Here is a 22,853-nt window from a genome sequence, read left to right as displayed (position 1 = left end):
GGTAATACCATAAGATGCAGTCAGTCCAGGAGAAATCAGGTTATACTCAAATAAAGTTTCATGGCTCCGCACTGGATAATAGCTTCTCATAGGAATAATAAAAACAATTTCCTCTTTCATCACATTTCTAAACTAACTGCAAACCTTTCCAAAAGGACAGAGTTCACTTATTTTTCTGCGCATTTTTTTTCTGCTAGGAAATTAAGTGAAAATTAATGGCAACATCTAATTCTGCACACTATTGATGGCTGAACAAGAAGCAGTTTCAGAGTTACTTAAGATAATTAGTTGCCCTACAACAGACCCTTATTAAAGCCTTTGCAAAAAAATTGGCAGCAGAATTTGGTCTGTCTGCCTTGGAGCTGCTTTCTAATTTCTGGGACATAATCTCTCCCATCAGCAGGCATGGGGTTGTAATATATTATTTGCTCAGGACACAGACAGCCCCCAACGGTCCCCATGCTGAGTGGAGACATGCTGCTGCATTTCAGGCTAAAAACACATCCAGCAGCAATGCCACGTCCTCCTTCAGTGCAGGTGCTGTCTAGGTCAGTTGCATCACCCCCTCCATCAGATTTCCTCCTGGTTTATGTGACTAGCTAACAGAAGCATGGCTAAATAATAATAAAAAAAAAAATTCAGATATGCTGGCACAGCCAAGGTTCTGCAGATGGGATTTGTATCATTAAATGGTGCTGGTGGCATAGCCAGTGTTGCCAGATTACTCAACTCGGTGGCTCTGGCTTTGCCCTGCTACACAGGGACCAGCATAGGCTCAAGCCTTGTGAGTCTGGCAAGAGCAAACACACACACCAGATTTGAGAATCACGCTACCAGCTGACAAGACCCCAGCTGAAATTTTTAATTAAAAATAAAAGGAAAAGGAAAGAAAGTTCTTTATCTTTCTGGTCATAAATATAACTGAGGAAACCTGAGGGAAGCTCAGATTTGCAAGCTAGCTGAAGGCAACTCAAGACTTTAAAGGATGCTATTTGTTACTTTGGCCATGCAGTGATTTTTTATAATTTTTTTAAACTTCTTTTGTTTTTTTGGTATTGAATGAGAGGCAGTGAGGCAGGGCGAGCTGTCTGCTCAAGCACTCTGGAAACAAGAGCAAGTCTGAGATGTCACCCTTGGGTCATGTAGCTGTGTTGGAGTCCTTACCTCAAGTGCCAGAGACCCACTGCTGCGCTAAGGAAGAGGCTTTTTCTTTTGTTTTGGAGACCTAAAATGTTGAGTGACCAGATCCTTGAGCCAAGCCTTGCCATAGACTTTTCTTCTTTCATATACGCCAGAACTACAGCTGCCTGCTGGAGCTATTGCTGGAGGAGGTCAAAGCCAGTAGCCGCTGCACATGGGATGTCTTGTGTCCTCCCCTGTGGCAGAACTGCCTCCGAGACCAATGGAAGATCTTGCACATAATATTCCAAAGGGAAAAATGAATTTTTGGAGTGTGCATTTTAATCCCATATCCACCCCATGTTTGCAGTAGTTTTTATTTTAAATCCACAATCCCATGAAATGTTCCTGTTCCTTTATTTTTAGTGCCTTTCTCTCAACACTAATGGTATCCTGCAGCTTTACAGATCTGAAATCTCTGCCCTGGGATCTGGAGTCTTTCTGTGGATATCCCTTTTGATTTCATTATTCATTTACTTTTCTTCTTCTGTGTTTGTCTCTGTCTGTCTCCTTCACAGCCCTGTTGTTGAATGAGCTTGGTAAGCGCGCATTCGTTTTTCTTTTCCATTTTTCCAGTTTGTCTGCGTATTTTCGGAAGACAATTGATTTTGTTTGACATTTTTCTTTGCTCACGACATTCTCTTTTAGGGTAGTCAGCACTATTTAAGTAAGCTTAGGTATCTAATGCCGCATCTTTCCTTGGAGGAAACCCCCAAAGTCACTAAGATTAACAATAGCAACCCACTGCGGTGAGCAGCATCTTTTGGGAGTGATGTCGTTACAGCCATAATAAACCTGTGCCATGCAAATTAAGCCATCACCTCTTACACTGGCATGGCAGAAACAGGATTTCCTCACAGTTTAGGGATGCTTGTGGCTGGACAGGGACATTGGCCAATCCTATTTGAAGAGATAATACAAAATTTGCCTCCAGTTTTGGGTAGATTTGGAGTCCACTTAGCCTCTGCATGTCCTTGCTGGCCATCCCCCAGCCAGGGTGGCTGGGAAGGAAATAAAAGCCACCCTCATTTCCTGAAGCACCCCCAGGCCCAGGGCAGGCTCACACTGGTTTTACCCACTCTGCAGCGTATAGTAGATATTGGGTGGGGGGAGGTAGCAGCTTGCAGATGTGGATTAGAAAGCCTGTGTTGAAATCTCCCAGCACTATCCCTGGGGTGTGTGTTGAAGAGCAGCCCCTCATGTCCCCAGGCCCCAGCTGTGGGACAGGGAAGGACCTCCATGTCCCTGCAGGCTGCAAGGTGTCCATGTTGCTGTGCTGATGCTAATCCTCTCTCTTTCTCTCTCTCTCTCTGTCTCTCATTTTTTTATTTCATCTAGGTGGCTTCACCATCACAGGTATGGATTTACGCTCTCTCCCCACCCCACCTTCCCTCCACTTAATGGCCATATGCTCACCCTGCTCTTTTCTTTTGGTTTCCTCTTTGCTTTTGTTCTGTCCTGGAGGGAAACTCTGGAAGGGTAAGAAGGCGCCATGATGCGTCCCTGCCGCCCCGGCCAGTCACACTAACACCATGTCCTCACACAGAGTGCTCTGCCTGCTGCTCACACTTAACCCCCACCTCAGGGAGGGTGAACCCTCACCCCTGAAGTGACAGGCAGTCCCCAGCCATCTTTTGGATCACGGGGTGCTTCTCCACTTAGTCCAGCCTTCCCCTCCATGCTGCCCACACAAGGTGTGTGCAGGGCTCTGCACAGCACAGGGAGCCTGTCCTTGCTCCCCAGTTGGCAGCCGGGATCCCCAAGCACCATGGGAGCTACGGGACCCCGTGGCTCATTCAGGCCTTCAGTCCCCGCCCTTCCTGCCAGCAAGACCCAGCAGCAGGGTCTGCTCATCCATCATCAGCCAACCAAGTTCCTATCACTAGGCCAAGCTCTGCAGGGGGAAGTTCCCAGGTCCCACATGCCTCAGAGCAGCCCCTCAGGAACCCTGGAAACAACAATTCAGTCTGACAAGGCTCTGCCCATGAGGCCAGTCCCTTTGACCAGGAGGAGGTGAAGAGCTTTCCTGCAGCATGGTGCCGCCTGTGCAGTCAGGGGCAGCCAGCAAGGGAGTGACACTAACCCCATGTGAAGTAGCTGTAGAGGTTACTAACTGAATGGTGGTGGTTTGCATGGGGCATACCATCCCTCCTGCTGATCTCTTTGATCGCTTTGATAGGCAAACCTGTCTTCCGGAAGGTCCAGGCTAGAGATCATCCTCTTCCTTACACCGTGGTCACCATCCAAGGTACCCACAACGTGACACCCAAGGGCTGTGATGGTCTAACATGGACTGATTGGGGTGTTTGCCTACTGATACTTTAACTCCTGTCTCCAGTGCATCCAACTCTTTTTAGCCCTGATGTCCAACTCAACCCTGGGGTGGACTGGAAGGGAGCTCAGTGGGGGTTTGCGCAGGGACAGTGACAAAAGCCATGCTGCCTGGGGTCCCCATGCCCCAAGGGTTGCATGGGATGCCATTGGAGGTGCAGATCTGCTCTTTTGCTGTTGTAGTCTCTTTGTTGCCTCCCCTCACAGGGTTTTGGGCCAGGCCATGTCCTGTGGATGGCTCCTGTATGGCTCAGCACTATTTCCTTAAGCCCTACCATCACAGCTGGAGTTTCATGGTCTCCAGCTGCCATCCCCTTTCTCAAGGTAAAAGTCTGCTCCGAAGGAGACAGAGACAATTTCATATGCATCTCGACTCTGGGGTTGCTGGCAGATCTCTCTGGTTGTAACAGGCTGATCAAAATGTCCTGGCCATGCCTTAATGCAGACCTGGAGAGCTGGGAAAGGGACAAGTGATGATCTGTCCCCTCCCAGCATCCCTGTGGGAGAAGAGCAAGTACCAGGCAATACGCTGTTCCCCAGCCCTGAGGGTGAACTGTACTTCTTCTAAGGTTGCAGACCTCTTTGCTAACATTTCCCAGCAAAACTACCTTGTCTATTGCTCCATGACCTCCTCGGCTGCTCTGTCACTCATGCTCTCAACCAGAGGCTTCCTGACCTCCCCCTCTGATGGGAAGCCAGCTCCAAAGAGGGACCGGCCAGACCTGGCTCACCGACAGGCTCTTTGCTTTGCAGAGGAGAATGAAGAAAAGCAGCCACTGACGAGCAAGGAGGAAGAAGAGCGTCGAATCGCAGAGATGGGACGCCCAGTCCTGGGAGAACACACCAAGCTCGAAATCATCATTGAGGAATCCTATGAGTTCAAGGTACTGTCTACATCCCCTGTCCCTGTTCTTCCCCTCCATCTGGGGACACTCCTCTTGGGTTTAGACAGCATTGTCAAGCACATGTTAATAGCACTGCAGCAAAGCAAGGCAGCTTCTGGCATCACAAGGTCTCAGAGCAGGACCAAGGGACACTTTTAAAGGTGGCTGAGCCAAAGCATAATAAAAAGGATCACTCCAATGAGATGGTGGTGGGTTAAATTGCACTCTGTATCCTCCCTCTGTCCATTAGCCCACAGCCATGGCTGTTCAGGGATGATCCCAGACTTTCTGTCCCGCTCACAGACTGTGATTACTATTGTATATTAATCTGGTGAGCCTAATTGCTGACTAGGCCCCAAAATGCTGTGGGTTGATTTAAAATATAACTTCATTTTCACAATGATGTCCTACACCCGGATCCTACTTACAGCCTGGGACTCCCAGCACAAAGGGATGATCATGGAATCATAGAATCATAGAATGGTCTGGGTTGGAAGGGACCGCAAGGATCATAGAGCTCCAACCCCCCTGCCACAGGCAGGGACACCAACCTCCAGGCCTGGATCTACACAAGGTTGTCCAGGGCCCCATCCAACCTGGCCTTGAACACTTCCAGGGACGGGGCATCCACCACCCATTCCAGCACCTCACCACTCTCTCTGTAAAAGACTTCCCTCTAATATCTAATCTAAACCTTCCTTCCTTTAGTTTAATCCATTCCCCCTTGTCCTGCCATTGTCTGCCCTTTTAAAAAGTTGATTCCCCTCCTGTTTCTCCGCTCCCTTCAGGTACTGGAAAGCTGCAATGAGGGCCCCCTGCAGCCTTCTCTTCTCCAGGCTGAACAAGCCCAGCTCCCTCAGCATCCCTTCGTAGGGGAGGTGCTCCAGCCCTTTAATCATCTTTGTGGCTCCTCTGAACCCTCTACCCCAAAGTGAAAGCCATGGTTGTGAAGCTAAGCAGCCACATATGCGTGTGCCAGACCAGGAGCTGAAAACTGCCCGTTTCATTGTCTTTTCCACTTTTCTGCAGTACAAAATGTAACAGACCACCCTTACTGTGTTGCAGCAGGGGCTACCTCCCTCCCGTGGTTTTGCTGCCTGCCATCAGCGTGTCAGTGGCATCACGGCACACGGGCAGCCCTCAGGCAGCTGCCTCAGAGCATCCCCTACCCTCTGTTGCTGCAGCACCTTCCCTGGTGGTGCTGAGCTACAGCTCCTGAGCAGCACAGAGAGGTAGAGCCCAGCTCAGTGAATGGGCCTGTGTCAAATGCTCTGAAGTAGCCTGGCAAACAAAATCTTCCCAAGGTATTGGGAACAACAGGAGCTGTGGCACCTCAGCACTATTTACTGCTAAACCTCCATTGAGATGGTTGAAACTCCCATCATGAGCAGGTTTCAAAAGGTCTTCCTGAGCAGCAGTTAGGGGAATTGCAAGTACTTACGTTTGCTTTTGCTGCTGGGGCTCTTGACCCAAGCTTAAAATCCACTCAGCTTTTTCCATAAGTGCATGGCTGTAAGCACTAGTGCCAGTGGGGTTTAGCCCAGCATCTCCAGCCCGATAGCCCCTAATTCTCTCCTCTGGGTCTCCATCCACAGAACACAGTGGACAAGCTCATTAAGAAGACGAACCTGGCCCTGGTGGTTGGCACAAACAGCTGGAGGGAGCAGTTTATTGAGGCTATTACTGTCAGCGCGGGTGAGTTTGGACCACTGCTCCAGGAGAATTACGATCAACCTCACTCGTGTCTCGGCTTTGCTGTATAAGTGATACAGACCATAGTGGAGCAGCGGGAGGCAAAACAGGTGGTGGAGTTATTTACAGCATCTACATAAATAAGACAGCTGATGAAACCCTTTCGTGAGATCACCTTGTCCGATGTGTAGGAAACCTCCTGTATTAAGTGTGTCTGTAGCACCTGGCAGAGAAACACTCAGGCTGTTACCAGATGGTAAAGGGAAAAAAGTCATTTCAGTGGGAGAGATCTGGGAGGTGAATGCAGTGTTTGAAGTCAGAGTGGCATAAATGATGCCGGTGTTAAGCAGCAGTCCTCCCCACCCCTCGTACGCCATGTACTGCTGCAGTGAGGACAGTGCCAGTGAGAGTGCCAAGTCCTGAAGGCAGCCACTGAGTCCCCCTCTCTCTGGGCCAAAATTTTCCCTTGACCTCCTGCTTTCAGGAACTCCCGCTGCTCCAGCCAGCTGCAACTAGAGGTGATGGCTCAGCAGCCCAATAGCTGCAGCAGCACTTGAAATATGTGGTCATACCAGGTCATATCTGATCATATCTTCCTGCTCTTGAAGAATTGCCTTTCCATCAGAAATGTCTGCTGAACTGGTCTCTCAGGCACGAGTGCCACGTTGATTGACACCCAGTATAGGGTATGTTAGCATTCCCACTTCTGTGTAAGATAAAAGAAGGAAGGTCTCATCCAGATGTGGCTTTAACAGCTGGAGACACTGTAACTCGCTGGCCAGATGTTACAGCTTGACAGCCCAGCCCATGCCGCATGTGTGCATGCAATAGGACAAAATCAACCAGGTTTGATTAAATCACCATGGAAGGCAATTTGAGCTCATTTGGCTGACTGTACAATGAAATGCATGGAGGAACGCTTGCACTTCCTACCTTGAGCTCTGCTGTACACGGTAACCTCTGCCCAGTACACAGTAATTAAAAGTGATTGCCGTACCATTTATCAGGTAAAATGAGGACAGGACATTGTGCAGCAGTTATCTCCTCAAATTGCCATCCCTCCTCTTGTAGCATAGCTATTCTTAGAGCCTCCAGCCCAGAGCCTTCCATTATTTCAGATATGGCATGCACTCATCATGCAAGACAATCCTTGCTGCAGGTTTTATAGCTAATACGGCTAAACTAATCTATGCCAGAATAAATTATTTAATTGCATCCCATATTAGAGCAAAAATAATCACTGGTACTAGCCATGACACATGTAAAGACTGCAGTTATGTGAATGCCCTGTTACCTCTGTGTCTGGAATACACAGCCATCATCAGTGCTAACAGGATGATTAAAAAACATGGAAGAAACGTGGCATATTTTGGTGAACATAAGCCGTTCCTTGCAGCTGGGGAGCAGTCATTTGATTGAGCTCTCAACCTACTTTTTTTTTTGGCCAGGATTTAGCTTCTCAAGCTTTGTGCTGGGCAAGTTAAATTTGCCATTAAACATTGGAATTTGGGTTTGAGTTTCACCTGCTCTCCGCAGTGGGCTGCAGGGACAGTCACCCATTCCCACTTCAAAAATGCAGCATCACAGCTGAGAAAAGAAATGGTAAAACCTCATTTCCCACACGATGAGCAACTGGTGGTTATGTTGGCAGGGAGGCTGAGCAGTGGAGGAGCAGAACAGGTCTGCAGAAGGGCAGTGCAGGTGCAGACGAGACTGTGCCACACTGTGCTGTTTCATCCCATGCTGTCCACGGGGCTGAGCTGGACCTTCTCACCCACCCTGCCTTTGGTGTGCACCCAACAGCCCAGAAAGTTTCTTCTACAACCAAACCACTTTGGGGTTTGTGAGCCTGTTCCTGAATGCACCCCATGGCCACCATCTGATCTTGCTCCATGTTTCCACTCACCTTCACAGGATCTGGACAGCTCCTTCGAAAGAGATACGTTATCGCTGCTTAACAAAATGATAGACAGATCTGGATGAGTGTTATGACAGTGGCACTCATGTTCATTTTTCAGTCTGTTTTATCATCTCTGTAAAGATTTAGATCCATGACAGTCCTGCTGCCTTACAGCTTGGGACAGGATTAAAATACGTGCTGCAAAATCACTGTGTGAGCACAGCACAGTGTATCCTGCCAATGCCAGCCTTTGTGCAATGAGCAAAAAGAAAACCAAAAACCAGGCCAGCATAGAGTTCCTAGGCTGAAAAACTGTTACTTATCTCTGTGACAATGCACAGGAATAAGGTATTTATATCTGCCAAAATAATAACGCCGTGCTGCTGATTAGAGTGGTTTCTGCCATAGAGAGTCTGAGGCTTTAAAGGCAAGGAACACGTGAATTCCTATCAAGTTACTGTGCAGACGTAAGGTTTCCCACTGGTTCTGTCTTGTGTGTTGGTCTTGAGCTGCAAAGGTGCTTTGACAAAAAACAATGTGTGTGAAGTTGCACCACAACAGGGTGCTGAGTGGAACTTTTCCCTGCTTGGTCGTGGTTTTATTTAGCCAAATGTTGAAAATCTCCACAGATTATGTCCAGCAGGGTATGTGTCCCAGGGCTGCACCACCCTCCTGGAGAAGACATTTCTCCTGATATTGCCATCCAAATTGCATTTTGTGGCTGTTGGCCCTTGTTCAAACACTTGTCAGTGCAGAGAGGCGTTTCACACCACACTCTACCTGCCCTCAAAGCCACTTTAGGCTGTCACTTGGTCCCCCTCCAAGCTTCTCTTCTCCTGATTCACCAAGCCAGCTCTTTCCGCCTCTTCCCATAAGCAACATCCTCCAGGCTCAAATCATCTTGGTGGCCCAAATGAATCCACTCCAGCATCACCCCAGCCCTCAGGTGGGATGCTACATGGACAGATACCTGCATCAGAGGTACCCTCTTGCCCCGCTATCACTGGATCCATTACTGCCTTCTCCCCTGAGGCTGTATCTCTGCTGAGAGCCCCAGGGATGCCAGCGGAGAGCAAGGTTTACATGGACTGGAGGTGGGCCAAACCAAGAGCAGATTGAATCCCCTTACAGCTTACCAAAATCTCAAGGGTGATCACAATATGGGATCCCTGGGCCTTTTCCTTTTCTTGCTCCCATGTGTATGCTCTCTGCAGAACCACAAATGGGAGCACCACTTTTGTGATGGGCAGAAAACAACTGTTGTTAGTAGCTGCAACAGAGCAAGCAGCACACCAGCAGCTTCCTCCAGTAACTCTGTTGTCATGGCACAGAGCCACCATTTGAACATGGGGTTAATTGATACCCACATATTGGTACACAGTGTACAGCAGGACCATTTTATTCTCCCTGTGGGAGTCTTTATACATTTTGTTATTTAATCAAACATCCACACTGTGGAGGAAGATGTGAAAGGAGGAATGTTCACCCTGACAGATAAAACCAGCACGGTCTCATTCAAAAGCTTATGCCAGCCTGATCCGTACGGTGTCTGCTGGGAGAAGCAGCTTTCACAGGCATAGAGCCCTCACCCCTGTAAACCCAGGGTCTGGCGAGGTGGGACCCTGTGCCCTCACCCACTGCGGTGGAGCAGCTCAGAGGCTGAGGTGTCACTGGGTGCTCTTGGGACTTGGTCCCTTTCTTCTGCCATCCTGAGGTATCCTCCTGGGAAGGAGATTGTGGCTCACTTGAGCTGTCTGATAAGTGAGCCCCTTGATAAGGAGCTTCTGCCAACATCCATTCAGGGAAATCTAGTGGTCCACATCCTTGGAACAAAATGCATCAAATATAATGACAAATCTCTGACCTGAGAGCAAGGGATGTCTTTACTACAACTCACAATGGCCTTGGAATATCCACGACTTAGAAACCCATCCTTGAGGGCAGCAGAAGGGGTCCCACTGATTTCACTGGGAAAACGTAACATCCCCTTCATACCCGGGATGGTTCCACCACAAGCAGGAGGAATTTTTGACTGTGCCACAACTTTGGCATGCACTGTGCCAGGCTGGGGCAGCTCCATGTTCACCACACATCCCACCCAAAGGACAGGCTGGCCATTGGGCTTGTGAAATGCTTCATCAGAGGCCCTAGGATCAGGCAGGAAATCACCAGCCCCTATGGGCTCACTGGCGAGGTCAGACCCACATGATGGGGACTTTGGAGGCTGAATGCCAAGTGGCTTTGGAGAGACAGGTGAGACACCTGACTGGCTCCCCATGGCCCTACTGGGACTGACAACATGAAGATGTGCTGGGCTAGTGCAGAGGGAAAGGGCCAAGGAACCAGGGGAGGGGGCCAGGGCAATCTGATGTCTGCTGAGCTCTGCTAACTCGCAGGGGAGCTTTTGGGCACAAGCTCCCCAATTCCAAAGGGCACTCAGGTTCTGAGAGCCCCAAGGACATCAGGCAGGAGGGGTACAAGTGTTCACATCACCCAACTCGCCATCTGTGATGGAGACCCAGGTGCTGCAGGGGCCACAGCTGTGAGCAGAGGTGCACTGTGCAGGGCCGAGCACTCAGCACAGCACCAGGAAAGGCAGGGTCTGACCCACAAAATGTGCCAGGTGAGCAGAGATGGGGCCAGGACTGCTGGCAGACTCACACTGGGAAAATGACCCCTTGCAATCCATTGACAACAGATTGGTGAGAAGTGAAACACTGACCTGGATCAGGGACAGGAAATAAAGAGAAGAAGGAAAGTACACTTTTGTTGTGGCAAATGATGTCCCATAGCTGGCTTATGGCCTGGAGAGCTTGATAGCTACCTGGACAGGGTCCAAATGAGAATGAATTTGCATGTGCAGGAGGTGCCCTCTAACCTGGGCCAGACCAAACCGAAAGGAATGGGCAGCCAGAGCTCATAGGCACAGAAAGGGGCAGGAAATTGCAACAGGGAAGGACAGTCAGCAGTGATGGACCAGGGAGGTTTTAGGGCAGGGATTCTTCACGCCTGTTTGCCAAAAAGGTGAAGCACCAGAGCTCAGCAGCCACCAAAACCAGCTGTTTGGAAAGACAGCTGGAAGCAATTTCAAGCATTTGTGAAAAGCAGCTCATAAGGGCTTCCTTAGGGGAGTTCCTATGGGTTCCTCCTTGTGGGTTTGCCCACCCTGGTCAGCTCCAACCAGTTTGAGGCTGGTCATTTCCCACATCTCCTGGGAAAAGGCTTCTCATGCAGGGGGTGACTCCCAGAAGCTATCAGGTGGTTAAACCCAGACAGAGGTACTGGTGTGAGGCTCTGTGTTTTCTGAAGTGCAGGTTGGTTTTTTAAGACTGATGCCTCTGTGCAGTGGGAGGGGACCAGGAAAGGCTGTCAAGCCCCTGTGATGATTGCTCAGAAAATAAGATATTTGGAAGTCAAGGCCTTTTAGGGCCCATATCTTGGGGCCTGCAGTATGCACAGGAGCTTTTCCCAACCTCCCCCAGGATGGGTGAGTCTAATCAGCTACTGGTGTTTTTTTCCAGGGGAAGATGATGATGACGATGAATGTGGGGAGGAGAAGCTGCCCTCCTGCTTCGACTATGTTATGCACTTTCTGACCGTCTTCTGGAAGGTCCTTTTTGCCTTTGTGCCCCCAACAGACTACTGGAATGGCTGGGCTTGCTTTGTTGTCTCTATCCTTATGATTGGCCTCCTGACAGCTTTCATTGGTGACCTGGCATCCCACTTCGGCTGCACAATTGGCCTGAAGGACTCAGTCACTGCAGTTGTGTTTGTTGCACTGGGGACATCAGTGCCAGGTAAGGATGACAGCAGGGTTTCTTGTTAAGGTCCATCTCAGATCAGCCTGAGCTTGGGTTTGGGCTGGAAAAGCTGGGCTCTTCCTGAGTGAGATCCTCAGCTATGCTCTGTGGAGCCCCTGGGGACAGATTTGGGGTGCATGTAGAAGTTGTTTTTCAGTCTCAGATGAGCCAGGAAGACCAAATCAGGATGTGGATTCAGTCCCCTGGAAATTATTTCAAGGACCTTCCCCTTGAAAAGACTGTGAAGTATCTATTTCTGTGGACAGCCTCCATGGCATCCAGTATCAGAAACTGGTCTTTGGTTAAAGTGCTGCCTGCACTGGCAGTCCTGTGTTTTCTTCCTGAACATCTGCTCCTTTAACTTTGTCTCCCAGGTGAGTTAGGTGCTAGTTTATACTCAGTTGGTGAGTTGGACCAGTTGCCCAGTTAGACACCTTTCTGTGAGACCAGGTTCAGCTTTGTTTCAGATGGATCAAGGTGAGGCTGCTGAGCTGTGGGAGCTGCTCACTATGTAACTTGTGAAGCTCCTGGAAAGCTCAAACCCCACAAATGTTTGGAGATGAATTTCTGATCACGTAGTCACCCAGCGTCAGAAGACAGCAGAGAAAGAGGACTAACCAGGGAGAGAAAAAACCCATGACTTTCTATACCTATATACCACGATGTCCTCCTAGTCTCTTTGTGATGACTCAGCAAAGCTCTCCTCTTAGGGATGAACCAGAGCACTGGAGAGGGTGGTCCCAGTGGGATGGTGGCTCTGGGGAGTCCCGTGTCAGGTTGTGTGGCATGGCTTGTGCCTTTCACTCACCATCCCCCATGGGCTCTAACCTAACCCATCCATCCCCCATGTCGGTCACACTTTCCCTCGACATCCTCAGACTCCCAGCAATCAGCAGTTGGATGCTCAAAGATACTGAAATTATCCTGATGCTCTCAGAGCCCAAAAAAGAAGAAGCAGAACCAAGAGGAAGAACAGAATTGGACAAGGAACAGAAAAAGGAGTGGTTATTTTATATATACCTTTGGCACTTTTAGGTGTGAGGTTTATAGGGCTGTCTCACACCTCTGACAAGGAAAAATCCTCCCTCCTGCTTTTGTCAACAAAAGGTGGCATTTGAGATCTTTTTAGGTTACATTGGGCTACGCCTGTTTGAACTAGCCGATGCTTCCAGGTCGTGTCATGTTAACTTGGGTGCTAGTTGAGCTCCTCCACCCTGGGGAGGTGCGGGATGCTTTTCAGGGGGCAGACAGACATCAAAGGATCATGCAGTGAAATCAAGATTGACAGGGGCTTTCCCTGCATTCAAAGCATCGCTCAAGCTTGCAGAAGTGTATGTTTCCACACGCTGGCTGGCGCTGGCAGCATGCACCCGTCCCACAGCCCCATTTCTGCACCATGACTGAGGCTGAGAACAAGGGGCCTTTTCCTTCCCTAAGCACTCAGATACATTTCCATGGCAGCTTTTTTAAAAAAGAATAAAGCAGCCTTTTGATTTCTCTGCTGCAAATGGCGCCCCTTGCTGTGCTTTTAGGTGCTCAGCCCCTCCTGTTACACAAAACTGGGTCTGCCAGGCTGCACTTTGTCTCACCTTGGAGCTCTGCTAGGAAGGAGCATAAAGGAAACTGTGGAATTAAAACCCATGAAATCTGATCTCACTGTTTTCTTTTTCTGAGCTTCACTCTGCTGCCTGTACCTGAGGCGATCTGGAAGTGCAGATACATTAAGGATTCAGCTTCTCATCGATAGCTGAGAGTACTCATCTGGACAAAACCCAGATGCTAATCCCCACTCCTGCACACACACACACCCCAACCCTTGCAGAGCCAGACTGGGTTTGGATGTGAAATCAGCACTTCCCTGTGGTGCGGAGCAGCGTCATGCTGATCTACTCAACCCATGATTTGCCATGTAAAAGCCAAATGAGTTTTATCACAGCTTTTCTGCCACCAGGAGCACTTGGGTAAACGTACACCCACCTGCATGTTTTTTGTCCCTCAGGGTGAAAGATGAGCACTTCTGTACCAAAGGGTCAGGGTCTGCACAAGACACTGGTCTTTAGTGAGGTAAAAGGCTGCAGAGAGACATCATCAAAGCAAACAAGGAAACACAAATAGAAACCTTGAGCAAACCTGAAAGATTGACACAATGGTGGCTCCCACAGAGCTTTTCCAATGTTTTGAGTTCTTTTGCAAGTCAGCATTTTGGTGCATATGGGTGAAGGGGCCAACACACTGTAGTGCTGCTGTTGCCTCTTGTTTGAAGTGCTGTGTGACATCTGGGGCCATACTGGGGGAAGACCCATACTTCTGAACATTGAAATTGCCCTCCTAGGCATTTCTGGACCCTGACTGTGGCTCTGGCCAGATTTGTCCTTCCTTTGGAGTGCCTGTAGACGGGGCTGTGCCCTGTCGCCTCACCCACTCATTTCCCAAGTGATGCCATTGGCATTTGTCCCCAAGCTTCCTGCTGCTGTCCCTCCTTACCCAGCTGATTCCTGAGGGTTTCTCTTTACCTTTCCTTTGCAGACACCTTTGCCAGCAAAGTAGCAGCAACACAAGACCAGTATGCGGATGCCTCCATCGGGAATGTCACTGGGAGCAACGCTGTGAACGTTTTCCTGGGCATTGGGGTGGCTTGGTCTATCGCGGCCATCTACCATGCAGCGCACGGACAAGCCTTCCAAGTCTCTCCTGGCACCCTGGCGTTCTCTGTCACCCTCTTCACCATTTTTGCTTTTATCAGTGTGGGCGTGCTGCTCTACCGGCGGAGACCCGAGATTGGAGGTGAGCTGGGCGGGCCGCGGACTTCCAAGCTGCTCACATCCTCACTCTTTATCCTCCTCTGGCTCTTGTACATATTCTTCTCATCTCTGGAAGCCTACTGCCACATAAAGGGCTTCTAAAGGGACAATCAGAGATAATAAATATATATATCTATATGTATCTATATAGAGTGATATATAGGTATAGATATAGATATAATGCTGTGTATAATGAACAGAGAAAGAATAAAAGAGATTTGCCATGTTCACACACCTGCTGACAGAAAGCAGCTTTGGAGCATCCTTTAAACTAGGCAGGACCCCAAAGCCAGCAGAACCCCTCCCCAGGCAGCCACCCCAGCCAGGAGCCCGGTGACAGGGCCCTCTCTGCAAGTCTACCGACAAGACCGGCTGATAGCCACTGAGCGCTTTCCCATCGCTCTCTCCCGCCCACCAGCTTCCCTGGGAGGATGGATGTGAAGGCAACTGGGGCACGTCAGTATGGGGAAGGCCAGAGTAGCTGTTGAGAAACAAAGCAGTGGGCGAGGGAAGGAGAGCGAGGGTCCTGATCTCCGACCACCATCCATCTGCCTTCGCCACTCAGGAACGTCCCCTCTGGCCCTGTTGGAGAGAAACAAGAGACCGGACTGAAAACAAGGGGAAATTAGGAGCTCTCTAAGGATAGAACACAAACCATTTTCGTCACTGATTTGGGGTTGGGGTTATTTTTTGTTTGTTTTGGCATGTGTACAACTAGCATTTCCTGCCTCCCCCACCCCCCATGCCCCTCGCCTTTCTCCCTCCATGCTTCGGGGATGCGCAGCCGCAGCCTCGTGTCTGGTGTCCTAAGCTGAGGCTGTGCAGAGCAGCGGGGGGTTTCTCTCCTGCCTCATCTGCCTTCTGAGGCATGCTGTCGTGGTACTTGTAACAGCTGCATGAATGAAATGAACCCTATTTGTATATAGTGTCATATAGTGATAGTCCTTCCAGCCATGTGGGTTGAGCATTGCAAATACAAGTGTTTTCTTTTCACTGTTTTTTATTTATTTTAGTTAGTTGAGTTTTGACATAGGTTTTTGTTTGTTTCCTCTTAGTGGGGGCAGGAGGGAAAGCTGTCCCAAATTCATTGCTCCACGCGTGGGTCCACGAGAAGCAATAACAGCCATGCAGATGTAGGTTTTCAGGGAGGAAAAGCCACTCCCCAGAGACTGCAGGCTCCTTCTCCCCCCGCCATGTGTCTGGGGTGCCCCCACAGCAGCCAGTCCAGGATATGCTGAAGCCAGTGTGCAGGTCTCCACCATCCATGGGAGGATTTACACGAGGTCCCAGGAAGCCCAAGGCAGGTGAGCAGCATCCAAGCCCAAGGGAAAACAGCATGGCTGGCTCCCTCACCTGCCTCTGCTTTTATAGCCCATGGCTGCCCGAAAACCCCTTGGTCCCCTGCTATTTCCTGTGTTCCCAGAGGTCTAGTGACAGCTCCTGTTTCTGAGCACTAAGCCATCAGGATCAGTTCCCAAAGCTGGTCTTTTCCCACCACCATTTGGAGGCAGAATAATGGAGTGTAAGGGTTGAAGGGCAGTAACAAGATCTCACATGCTGCTGAGCATAACTGGGCAGCATCCCCCAAGGAAAAAGGCCACCTTTTGCACTGTACAAACCTAAAATCTGTGGGAAGGATCAGACAGTGAGATGTGGCTTAGCATCACCCCCTGGTGCAGGCTGGAGTAGTGAGACGAGCCTGGAAGGAGTGGATGCAGAGCTTCCCTGGGCACAGCATGGGGGTGACGTGCTCTGGTGTTGAGAGATGTCTCTTGGCCCTTCGTTGGGCTTTCTGATGTCCCAGCCAGGCAAACACCCAGCCTCCACATCCAGTGGTGAGCTCTTCCCACCCAGCTGAGGACCACCTCTGACACTTGTACATTAACCAGTTGGTTGGAGGTACTTGTACTCATGTTGAACAATCCGTGGAAATTTTAATTAACCTGTTGAAAGATTTTCTCTAGAAGTATGAATTGTAGGGTGTGGGGTTTTTTTCTTCTCAAGCTTTTCTTTTTTCTTTTTTTTTCACTTTTGGTGGTTTCTGAGGGTTTTCTTTTTGTTTCTCATGTTTTGGGGAAGAGTGGAACACAGGCGCAGGTTGTTCAGGTTTATGATTACCTTTATGTACAATGATTTCATCTGTTTGGCTTCGTTGATTTTTCTTTGTGTGTATTGCCCACCACTATAGGCAGTGAGCCCACTAATTGTGATGATCCTTATCAATGGTACACAATGCACAGACAAATAAAGTTTGTAATGATTCCTGATGGATCCGGTAGTGCTCCTGCATATTGTCTATGGAAAACCCTTCCCTCGTCTCCCATTTTCTCCCCTTACATCATACCCATCTCTTCTTTACCCATTGTTTTGCCTTCGCTGTGTTTCTGCTGCTGATGGGGGGGCAAGGGTGCCTCTGCACGCCTGCTCTTGCCCCACCTCACCGCTGTCCTCCCGCTCCATTCTCCATTGTGCCTCGGGTTCGGTGTGCTGTGGTACAACCAGGGCTTGCAGCCCGCCCAGCTCTCAGGGGGATGTGGGAATCCACCCAGGGACAAAGCTGCAGTGCAGCCCTTCTAGGGCCAGGAGCTGCTCCTGTGATGGGTCCCCCAACAGTGCTGGCTTGCCCCAGGCTTGGGGAGAACATATACCTGTCCTCCCCTCACCCCTCCCCAAAGTATTTAGCACCTCTTTCTGCTTGTGTCCTCTAGTTATATGGAACTGCATCTGCTGTTATTCCAGCTCACAGTGACTGGCACAGGGTTAAGCCACTAGCTCACGATAAATGTGAATGCGAGAGATGCATTACCAGGGCAGGGTCTGTGGGTGCAAAAGCAGATCTGAGACACCCCATAAGGTCACTGAGCAAACCAGGAGCTCAGGCTGCTCTGGGCAGCTGCCTGTCCATGCCCCAGTCCAGGTGCCATGGGCCATTTCTGACCCACACAGCTTGACAGAGCTCAGCTAGCACTGAGGAAGAGAAGTCTCTACATGCCCAGGGATATCGCTCCTCTCTGTGTTTCATCCAGCATCTGTTGAGCTGTCCCCAAATAAACCCGCCCCACAATGCTTCCAAGGTCCAGCTCTGACAGCTGAACTCAAACACCAGCTCCAGGGATGGGTCCCAGGCAAGTGCTGTGTCCGTCCGTCCCTGTTCCTCCTGGCGCGGCACACGTGCCTGGGACGCACACGCCTCAGGTCCTGCCACGCTCCTGCCACATTCCTGCCCTTCTGCTGAATAGGGTCACGCTGGGTCTGCACAGCTGGTCAGACTGGCGCCAGCAGCAGTGTCTGGCTCTCGAGCTACAGGCTGCAAACAAACGTGCTGCCAAGCAAAAGGAGAGGGCGTAGGAAGCAGTTAATTTTTTTGCAGCGTGACCACACCTGCAGAGGTGACCACGTCTCTGATGCAGGGGCACGCATGGCAGGGCAGGTAGGTAGCGCATCCAGAGGATTTAATATGACCTCTGCTCTCACACAAACCTGGCCCTTCCCCACACCCTACACTGCATTTTGCCAGCTGTGCCGCTGGCCTGGCTCTCCCTGCAGGTGCTTAGCACCTTCTAGGATCAGCGCAGGTCAAGCTGCAAGGCTCAACAAGGCCCAGGCGAACACAGATGGCCACATCCATGTGCTTTTCCGAAGCACTGAATTACAAAAGTGAAGCAGCTATCCTGACCCAGTAATTACACCCCCCCAAAAGGTGATGTTGGTATTTTACTGTCATCGTTTACTGCTTCTGAATGAATTGCAGTTGCTGAAGTCATTAACAAGTCGAATGGGACTTGTGTAGTGGCTACGATTAACAGGCAGTAAATAACTGTTCTGTTCACAGAGCTTTCCAAAGGGAATGATGGTGCATTGCTTGATCAGGACAAGGCCTAAATCACACTGTAAACATCAGCCTTGTTTATGCAATTATTCTCTGCTAGCCACATGCTTTTTGTCATCTTTAACTAGCTGATGTGAATGTGATGTGCATTTGCCATGTTGCTCATGGAGAAGCCACAGATGAGTAAGCAAGTCTTCTACCTGGCACCTTGCCCTGCCGAGGAGGGAAAAGACCACTCCACTGAGCCCTGAGCACCCACCCATGTTCGTGAGGGTGTAATGCTTGTTCCCTAAACCAAACCCTCCGAAGGCAAAAGCAAACTGTCTTCCTCTACGAGACACACGTGCACCCAGAGGGAGCACAGTCCCCGACATGGGGACAGTGATTTCCCAGGACATCAGTCTAGTGCTAGTGCTCTTCGCTCTCCTCCTGGTGCCAGCCAACCTCTGCTCCCAGCCTCCCTTGCAAAGGAAGGGTATCAAGGCTTTCTCATAAAGCCTCGGGCTCAAGGAGGTTACCAGAAACGGCACTTGAAACCCTTTGCCTCCATCCACCGGCCCACCACAGAAATTCTCACACCCTCTCATCACCTCTTGAGCCAAAGGCAAGCTTTTCCATGGAAGAAGATGCAGCACGGTGCAAAGGACATCCAGAGACAGATGTCCAAACAGGCCACTGCAAATTGCTTGGGGACAAAGGGAATGAGCACACGGAGCAGTGACAGCCCTGAGCATCTTAGCAAAGCCATACCCCCCAGCTCTTCAGTGGCCCGTGGGACAGGAGGCAAATCCCAGCCACAACCTGAAGACATGGAAAAGGTGCAAAGGAGTCAGGGACTCTGCAGTCCTTGATGCTCATGAAGCCACAAACCTGCAGAATTTCAGGGCTGAGCCTACCCAAGCTGCTTCCCCCTGCCTGCACCTGCACCAGGGCAACATGAGAACCACTCGCTCCAGAGACGCGAATCCCTCATCTCTGAACAGTGTGCCCACCCATGTGTCACTCAGAACTGTGGTCACTCTGGGGTGAGGGGAGATTGCAAGAGTGATTTGTGCATCTTTCTCCACTCTTCCATTGCTTCTTTAAAGAACAAAAGGGAAAAAGGGAGGCTTTGACCCCTTTCTGGTCACGAGCCTGGATGCAGACTGTAAACTCACCGCGCTATTTCTGCTACAGGAGGGGAGAAGCAAAGCCCATGTGTTATTGTTACAGCTATTTTTAAATGCTTGGCTAAGAACCAAGTGCAACAGTATTGGGGGCCATATACGTACCTAAGGAGGAGGCTGAGCTGCATTCCTTAAGGGGCAGAGCTGGGCATAGCCAAAAATTGACAGAGAGAGAAAAAAGCAAGAAAACCCAATGCCAGAGCATGTTATGCCAGGAGAAACCCCCTGCATTAGTTTTCTATAGGCTTTGGCACCCGGGAAGCATATTTGCAGAGCACTGGAAGCCTCTCTGGCCTCTCTGAGACAGTGAAGACTGACCACACACGCACACACAGCTGCAGGAAAAAAAACCCTGTTTATCTTGTAAAAAAGATTGGCTTGCACGGGAAAGCATCCAGAGGCATCTGTATTCTTGCAAAAAGGACGAAGGGACAATAAATACAGAGAGATTCCTCACCTTTTAAGGACTTGAGCCTTCCTCCTTTTGGAACTGGAGGTGCTGAGAGCCTCTCGGCAGCCGGCAATGCCCCCCACACAGAGGGAAGGGACGCTGTGAAGAAGGGGGGCCTGTCTGGCCAAGCAGGAGCGGTTATCAGCAAAGACAACCAAGACATTGCTGTTACTAGCAGGATCTGCTCTCTATGGCACGTTCCTGAGAGCATCCAAGGGGTCTCGTCAAAGTCTTGCAGTGCCTCCAGAGCATCCCGAGAATAGCCAGCCCCATCCCTGAGCACCCAGTGCCCCCAGAGTGGCTCATCACTCTCCCTGCAGGCCCCACACCCTCTCTTGGCTCCTTCCCATCCTCCCAAGGTAAATGCCAGTTTGGGGCTCCCCTCCTTAGAAGTGTGAAAGAAGACAGAATCACAGAATCACAGAATAACAAGGTTGGAAGACACCTTTGAAGATCATCAAGTCCAACCATTCCCATCCTATGCTAAACCATATCCCTAAGTACCTCATCTACCCTTTTTTTGACCACAGTGAAGACACTGGGGTGCAAGCAATTCCCAAAGCAGGGAGCCCAGTGCCACTGGTGAGATGTCCAGCATCAGAGGACAGAGGGAAGGGAGAGGTGCCATGGGGTCCTGCCCAAACCTGGAAGCCCTGTTTTAGGCACTGCCACAGCATGTCCCCTGCCCAGCTGCCACGGGTACAGATGCACAGCGATCTCACAGCCTCCGGCTTTTTTGCCCGTCTGTGGGCACCAGCCCCAGGCAGTATCTCTATCCATTTGATTCAGCATAGTCTTTGCTCTGTTGTACCACACTGTGACAGCTCTTCCTCCCTCCCAGCCCACCCCCCACCCAAACCTAGCAGTGTGCAGCTCAAAGTAGTGGCAGGAAGTGATGCTCCAGGAGCACATAGTAACTGATGTTAGGGTCCTCCAGCATCCCTCTTGAGCAATCTCAAGGCCCCACAATGGCTGTCCATGCATGGTGTCAATACAGCTTGGGGTTTGCTTTGTGTTGACCCCACCCTGTGGAGCCTCTTCAGATGCCCTCATCCTTCAGGCTTCCTGCAGAGGAGTCTTCTCTGTCCCTCCTACCCCGCCATGGGGATTTCCCATGTGGGAAGAGTCTCCTGTCTCACTGGACCAAATAACAATGCTTATTGTCTGTATCTCAGGGCACTCAGAGATTAACCACTCAAAAAGATGTCTTCAACTAGAAACCCTGCAAAAAGTGCAAGTTTTCGTGCAGAAGAGGCATCTGTCAGCATGCTGAGGCCTTCCTCATCACCCAGGCACCATTACAGCCTCTTCCCACAGGCATTGTTTTGATTGTGCTACTGTCCTTCACTCATAAAGTTTTGGAAGATTAAACATTTCTGCTGAATTTTCACCACAGACTGTCCAACTCCACCCCAACCCTGCCTCTACGTTTCCAGGGCAAACCACTTGCTTTAACTGAGGGGTCAAGGTCCACCACAACTCCTTTCTTGCAAAACGGAGCCTGTTCTTGGTGCTCTATAACTAACCTACCTGCCTACAAAACTTTCCTGCCCTCACTTAAAACAGAGTTTAAACAAAGCAAGTTGCAGTGGCTTGAGATGCTTATCCCCACCTAGAGTTCCTAAACCTTTGCAGGACAGGGCAGACTTCCACCCAGCTCTCTCCCTGCACCCCCTGACCTCTCCATCGAAGTTGAATTTATTTCTTCTTCTTTATTTCTAACTCTGTGTCCCTTACCGATCACAGCAGGGCGAGACCTGTGTTGAAGACATCCTTGCTCTGTCTTCTTGAGAGAAGGTGTCAAGGCAGTCCATGGCACAGTCATCACCAGGGCTGCATGCCCCTCCGCCCTAGCCCACAGCCCCTGGCAGGCTCCTCGCTCACAGAAACAGGTTTCTGGCATATTAACTCCTTTGCAGAGATAGTTAAAAATGTGGGGAGTTGCTGAGTGACTGTGAAATTGCCACATGACACAGGATAGATTGGATCCTGGTGCTGCAAATGTGTCCTGGGTTGCTACCAGGCTTATCTGTGAGCATTAATGAAAGCTTCTGCAAATGAATGGCTTTGTGACTCCAAGGGGTGTAAGCAGATGAACTGCTGGATTTCTCCTCACTTGGTATAATGCTGAGATGGCCCCCTTCCCCCTCCTTTCAGTTATACTCCTGTGCCGTTGCTCTAGTCTTGCCTTGCAATAAGAGCTGTGATTAGCTGCCCCGCAGCTGAACTCCCTCCCCACCATACAGACACAAATGAACCGACGCCTGTTGTGCCTTCCTTTGTTTGCTCCACTTTGCTTCCTTCATCTCCCCAGCTCTTGAGAAAACATGCTCACGCAGCGAGCCATGCAGGAGACCTCCTTCTCCCGCTCTTAATCAGGAGCCATACACCACTTCTAGCAGCTCTAGAGAGCAAAACACTGCAGAAACACCTTCTACCTTGTAGTCGCTGTGTTAGCAAGGAAGAAAACGTTACTTATTTTTTTCCCTGATGACAACCCAGCTTCTGACAGCACTTGTCCAGCTTCTTTCTTCCGTAATGCATTAAGCATCAGGCGGCAAAGCTCTGCAAATAACCCATCTTTCAAGACTGCCTGTTGAGGGTATTGTTCGGCAATCCAAGGAGGCAGTTTTCTTTGTGGATGGTGGGTGAAGTTAACAAACTCTCCTAAGCTTCCTAGCTCCTGCTGGAAGAAACACATGCATGCTGGTAAAAGCCACAAAATGTCAAACTTGGTGGAACACATGCCTCTGTGATCCTTTGGTCTCTGTGCCAAAGAGACATGGTAGAAGGCTGTAAAATCAAAGCCATGACTTCCTG

The 22,853-nt window shown here is 50.0% G+C and overlaps 1 protein-coding gene across 2 annotated transcripts in view; it reads left to right on the top strand.

The window, feature by feature from the left end:
- SLC8A1 (solute carrier family 8 member A1) overlaps positions 1–14,689 on the top strand; it is a gene marked incomplete at both ends in the record, with an annotated part of 134,766 nt that extends 120,077 nt beyond the window's left edge. The window contains 5 exons of one of the 2 annotated variants that reach the window (XM_084262063.1): positions 3,359–3,427; positions 4,264–4,394; positions 5,990–6,089; positions 11,508–11,783; positions 14,313–14,689. In XM_084262063.1, the coding sequence (XP_084118189.1) occupies positions 3,359–3,427; positions 4,264–4,394; positions 5,990–6,089; positions 11,508–11,783; positions 14,313–14,689 (953 nt within the window). Of the gene's footprint in view, positions 1–3,358; positions 3,428–4,247; positions 4,395–5,989; positions 6,090–11,507; positions 11,784–14,312 lie in introns of both variants that reach the window. The other variant, XM_084262064.1, reaches the window with a different exon arrangement.
- Positions 14,690–22,853: the final 8,164 nt, after the last annotated feature.

This window comes from Gallinula chloropus (assembly GCF_964237585.1).
Source record: "Gallinula chloropus genome assembly, chromosome: 3".
Lineage (NCBI taxonomy): Eukaryota > Metazoa > Chordata > Aves > Gruiformes > Rallidae > Gallinula > Gallinula chloropus.
Note: the sequence above shows the minus strand (reverse complement) of the source record. Positions and strands in the feature narration are given on the sequence as shown.